This window comes from Humulus lupulus, chromosome 2, assembly GCF_963169125.1.
Source record: "Humulus lupulus chromosome 2, drHumLupu1.1, whole genome shotgun sequence".
Lineage (NCBI taxonomy): Eukaryota > Viridiplantae > Streptophyta > Magnoliopsida > Rosales > Cannabaceae > Humulus > Humulus lupulus.
In genome coordinates this window covers 3,275,720-3,281,783 of record NC_084794.1, presented here as the reverse complement: position 1 = coordinate 3,281,783, position 6,064 = coordinate 3,275,720, and the positions used below count along the sequence as shown (strand labels likewise).

At 27.5% G+C, this 6,064-nt stretch overlaps 1 protein-coding gene across 1 annotated transcript; it reads right to left on the bottom strand.

Moving 5' to 3' along the window:
• Positions 1 to 468: 468 nt before the first annotated feature.
• LOC133816903 (patatin-like protein 2) lies at positions 469 to 5,449 on the bottom strand. The gene is made up of 7 exons (XM_062249225.1): positions 5,112 to 5,449; positions 3,434 to 3,615; positions 2,749 to 2,938; positions 2,460 to 2,624; positions 1,693 to 1,995; positions 1,411 to 1,583; positions 469 to 737 (listed from the first exon to the last, which is right to left on the bottom strand). Exons 1-7 carry the CDS (start codon positions 5,283 to 5,285, stop codon positions 656 to 658), a joined length of 1,269 nt encoding a protein of 422 aa, XP_062105209.1. The 5' UTR covers positions 5,286 to 5,449; the 3' UTR covers positions 469 to 655.
• Between the last annotated feature and the right edge of the window lie 615 nt (positions 5,450 to 6,064).

Genomic DNA, 6,064 nt, shown 5'->3' with positions numbered 1-6,064 from the left:
CATATTTATAAAATTAACTTTATAAGTATTTTTGGACATATATGCTAATTTCATTGTTGAAAGAAGACGCATTTTTAGTGACTATAATAAAGATATATTTTGTGATAATTGATATTTCTATTATTAGATAGATGCAAAGAATTTAGATAGTGAGAATAATCGTGCATTCTGCTACACCTTTAGAAGATATAGAAGAAATTAAAAACCAAACAACAACACAAAATTAATTGGTCTTAATTTAGAACTCCACTAGTTTTATTCCTAAACAGTCTATTTTATTCTCTTTTTTGACATATTTTGGACAACGTGTATAGCCACAAATAATGGGAGAAACATTAATTTAAGTAACTTTAGGTAATAATATATTAAATTATACATTAATTAACTAATAATGTAAAACACCCACAATTAAAAGCAATTGTATATTTAATTTGTATTAAGCACTAATTAATCTCTAACACACACAAGTAGAAGATAATAATAATACATTAGCTATTGAAGCCAACATTTATTGATAACACCAAACTGTATATCACACTTTTGGTGATTTATTTCGTACCAAAAAAAAGGAAAAAAAAATGTATAATTTAAATATCATGAATGAACAAAGTAATTAATCTTCTTGAAAAGAATCACACACAGCTGCTAATAAAGACTAAGTAGTATGCTTGACATGAGTGACATGAGGAGACCTTGCATCGCGAAGTTGCTTCTCTTCTGAGAGTATTTTAGCAAACCTGCAAATTATTATATTAATTAGTAATAATTTAAAAAATAATTGAAAACTTATATTTTTCCTTAATTAAATTTCTAATTATTTCTCAAAATAATAAAAAAATAGGTATAAAAATAAAATATTTTAATATTGAGTATATTTACCGTAGAATACAAAAATAAGTATAAAAGTACAATATTTTACAAATATTAAATATTTTATCGGTAATTTACTCTTTATTATATGTATATATGTTAATAATTATAATATTGTTAGTTATATATATATTATTTTTATGTCATGCAAAAATCAATGGACATTGGATTTTGTTTCTTTGGGGATTAATCTTGTTATGTAGTTCAGTTTCGTTCTATGTGCTTAATTCTAGATTTGATGTAATTTTAATTCTTTATATTATATTATTTAAAAAAAAATTAATATCCCTTCAATTAATCTAATTATTAATCGGATATAAATATATAGAAGAATTTTTTTTCTTGAAAAATTATGTTAATATATATTTAAAAAATTCTACCAAACAAATTAATACCCAATAATTATTATAAATTTACAAAAACACGAACTGCACTTATATGAGGCCCCCATTTTTTTTAAGGGGTCGATGAACTCACATTATAAATATAATATATAGATAATAAACTTAATTTCTCATCAATATATATACAAAAATATACCTGATAAGAGCCTCTTGATTAGTCTCATGATTAGAAATCTCGAATCGGCCAGTCTCCAAATTAACCCTAGAAACTGGCTTTTTTAGCAATTGATCTCCAACTTCGACAAGATTTTCCAGATTCTTTTTCGTGGCTACATCTACTGATGACACGTTGCCTGTCAAAGTATCCTCCTGAAAAAATATATACATATATACACTCAAATTAATCTAATGTTCACTACAATACTAATTAATTATATATTTTTAAAAGCAGTAGTTAAAATAAAATTAATTAAATAACCTGAATACGAAGGTAGTGCTTCTGTGAGTTCAAGGCTTGGAAAACCACAGAGAGATGGAGATCGACCATGTCACTACTTGCATCAGAAAACACATCAATAATTGGGGTAGAACCACCACTGGTTAACCAATTGAGCAAACCCCACTTAGCAGCTGCTGGGGCACTGTATTTCATTTCAGCTTTTGCAGACCCAGTCCCTAAAGATATCACCAGAAATCGAGCATAGTCCAATGGATTTATAGGAAAGAAAGCTTGGCTCCCACCTATTATCTCCTTCGACACTTCACCGATTGCCACTAGAGTCTAAACCAATAATATATATATATGTATATGTCATTTATTAAGTGATCATAGAAGTAATAATTGTGTTCTTAGTCACACTAAGTTTAGTACAAAAAAATTCATGACGTAACCAAGGAGTCGTTTGAGAAGGAATCGGAATGGAAATGAGAAAAGTAATGAATAGGAATGTAATTAAATAAAAATTAATATAAATAAAAAAATTATTAATTGTTTTAATATTGTATTCGATCGGTTTTTTTTCTTATTTTCAAATAGAATACTCATTCTATTAAAATGATATTCCAATACTCTAACATGCAATCAAATAAAAAAATGGAAATTGATTTTTTTCTATTCCGTTCCATTTCATTACCCCAACCAAATATCACCTAAATATTTTTTTTAGCAAAATTGTATCGAGAGAATATTATACGTATAAAGACATATATTTTATGTATTATATGTATATATATAAATATATTTACCGGATTGTTTGCAGCAACACCACCATCTATAAGGTTGAATTTTCTAATGACTTGTCCTTGAGAATCCTTGGTTTCAAAGTAATGAGCCGGAAGATAGGTTGGAGCAGCTGAAGTTCCAATGCATATGTCTGAGAGAAACGCATCTGAAGATGGATTTTTCTTCACCTGTGGTTTGTTTCAAAATATTATTACTAATTATTATTATTCATGAGGTTTTATATTTGATGTTAATTATTATATTTTGATTAGGTTGTATAATAATATGATAATTAAATAAATATATTATTACCTCATAGCTGGAAAATATTGTTGGCTGGAGTTGTTCGATGTCAAAAGTTGGAATGACAACATTGGTCAAAGTCTGGTGTAATTTTGTGTCCCCAAGCTTTTCTTTCACGAGCTTATGTAGATACTTACCGTCGTATTTTGGTCCTGCTAAAGCTTTGATCACCTTCGTAAGGTACGGGAATAATGGACAACTGCATACATACACACATATATATATAATTAAGGTTAAAAATTACACAATATTATACAAACACATTTATAGTATAATATATACTTATAGGGAGTCTCTTTACTTATCGGCATATTATCGGCACGGGTGTTTCTATCTTTTCGGTAGCACATATCCTACTAATTTTTGAAAAATTCTTACAAATTTAAGGTATCAAAATATAAGTTCAAATAGTCTATTTTATATATGTGTATAAAAAATTTAAGTACACGTCCAACTAACGGTTTGAACCATAATTTTGACACTAAATTATTCTAAATCTTTCAAGAATTTGTGGGTCGGGATGTCTGTTATAAATACAATGTTTACCGTCATATAAAAAAATTTAGATTACAATTTTTTTTAATGTGTCACAACAATAATGTACCGGTAGAGACAACCTACAAATTTTTTTCCTGTATTTATATATAATTAATTGACCTATTAAAATATATTTTTTATGTATATATATATTCACCTTTTTTGTGGGAAGATTTTAGGGCATTGAGTGAGATAGAAGTCCTTAATATCTTTAGCAGCAAAAAGAGGACGGTTATTCTCATTAGGGGCAGTTAACATGGCAGTAACAAGACCTCCTGTGCTTGTTCCAGTAATCACATCAAAATAATCGGCAAGTCTTGCTTCCTCACCGTCAAGTTTCTGCAACATATCCAAAAATGTCACTTTCATAATATGTGTATATATATAGGGCGTAAATCATAGTTATATCATGTATTTTGTTAATTTTCAAGAAATTTCGATGAATTTACAGTGCCGAAATCAGAGTTCAAATAGTCTGTTTTCCACGCGTATAAAAAAAATCAAACATGCGTGCAACTGATTGTTTAAACTTTAATTTCGACACCGTAAATTATTCGAAGTTTCTCAAAAGTTGACAGTGTCTGTAACAATAACATATGTCATCATACCAAAAAAATTAAGTTATAATTTTTTCGAGTGCTGAAAATAATAAATGTTCTATGATAGGGGAAAAAGTGATGATGACCCTATCTAAAAAAATTCATAAATATATATATATCAATACTTGTGTATATATGTATGACAAAGCCTGGTTTTCGTCTCACTTTCATGACATATGTGTATATAATTAATATGTATAAAATTGAACAAACTATATTTTAATATTACTTTTGATGAATAAAGTAGAAATTATAATTTTAAGCAATGTAATATTCATAATATTATGCTTTTGCCTTTAAAACTAGGTAGCTTTTTGGAGTGAGTAATGAATTATTTTTTTCCAATTATCTAAAGAGAGCGACATATCAAATATGTACAAAATAATAAGAAACGTATTATTATTAGTTGTTTTAATTTGTCATTGAAAAACACTAAAGGTCTTCATCATCACCATTAAAAGTTTTTTAAAATGCATATTTTGGAATATATACGGGACTACTTTATTTAATTATGATTCATAATTTCTTTCTTTTATGTAAATGTAATGACCATTATTAATTGCTTAATAAGATGCAAGCGACATATAATAATTATTTCAAAATAAAAGTAGCTACAGTAAGTACTCTTTCAAATTAATAAGAAAAAAGAGAGAATTATACTAAATAAGAATTTTAAATTTTTTATCAAACAATTATGGGCATGTAGAAAAATATGGGAATAAAACAAAAATGTAGAAGGGTGGCTTTCAGTACTTAAAAATAAAAAATAAATCGTCATCCCTCCATAATTGTGGAAGAGAAAAATACCCATATTTTAATTATTTGATGTTTTCTTCATATATTTTTTAATTTTTTCCTAATATATCTTTGGTTCATAAATATGAGACCAAGTTATTTCATATTGTAAAAAAAAAAAAAATCATAAAAAGTCGACATATATTTCATATATTCTTTCAAATTATTTTTTTTTGCTGGTATTTTTTAAAGACATCAACTGTTTTCAGAAAAATGCAACATCATATCGGGTTTTCCCCTTAAAAAAAAATTAAAACATTAATTATATGAATAGATGTTAAAAAAAATCTCTATTTATATATAAGGCCAAATCGAAAAATACTCCGTTGTATATCTTAACAATGGCTAGGGTTTTGGAAATAAAAATCTAGTTATGAACAATGACTAGGGTTTTGGAAATAAAAATCTATTTATTACATATATATATATTTATATTTGAACCTGTAATTCTTCCTCTAAGAAACTAAGGATAGTTCCTGGGATAAGACCTCTAATTCCACCTCCATCAATGCTGAGAACTGTGATTAGATTTCCATAGGTTGGAGGCTGCAACCGTGGACTACCAGAGGTTGGAGTCTGCAAACTTGCTGGAATATTGGCTTTGCTTCCTTCCATAACTATAAAAGTTTCTTAGTTATATATACTTAGCAAGAGATCGATCACAAGTATATATATTAGGGCTATCTAAAAGAGTTTTTTGTATATGATATAACTTATTATGTCTCTCAAAGAAATGGATGATATCGATTAGTTTCTTCTTGTACTTGAATTTCATGGGGAAACTAGGGTATATTTATATAGGAGCTTCAAGTACATGCAATTTTCTACCTTGAACATTTTCTGATTGGGGACCATGAAATTAAAGTGTAGAAAAGCTAGTATTTTTCAATGGAAAATTCATCCAATTTTGACCAGTTCATGGTTTTAATTTCACTTCTTTATTTGACCTCAACAGTATGTAATTGACAGCATTTCCGTGCAAGTACGTTTGTGATATTTAATTAACTTTTGTTAGTATTAGAAAGGTTCACATAATATTCCTATCTTATCCTTTCACTATATGTGTACCAAAATTATATGTAATCTCTTCACTGAAGAATATATATGTCGTGAGAATTGTAGGTGAGACTCGAGAATAGTAGGTAATAAGTTAACTCTGATAATTAGGTGATCAATCCAATGAAGACCAACGTGTGATATTGGCTATATAGTTAGGCAAAAAACCCTAATTAAGATCATAATTAACTTTGTGACTTCTTCTTTATTATATTGATTAATAACCAATTAACTCTTGTCTAGGGCAAGATATTAACTGAAAATGACATGAAAGAGATGCCTAACTTTTCTCTATTTTTTTAGAAGACAAACAATCCATACACATTAGTTTGATTCGT

What these genes read in the sequence shown, in the direction of transcription:
- LOC133816903 (XM_062249225.1), bottom strand. Translation starts at nt 5,285, where the DNA reads ATGGAAGGAAGCAAAGCCAATATTCCAGCAAGTTTGCAGACTCCAACC. An exon ending in AGCACTACCTTCGTATTCAG is followed by an intron (nt 1,584 to 1,692) that starts GTTATTTAATTA and finishes ATATTTTTTCAG; the next exon opens with GAGGATACTTTGACAGGCAA. An exon ending in AATCAAGAGGCTCTTATCAG is followed by an intron (nt 738 to 1,410) that starts GTATATTTTTGT and finishes AATAATTTGCAG; the next exon opens with GTTTGCTAAAATACTCTCAG.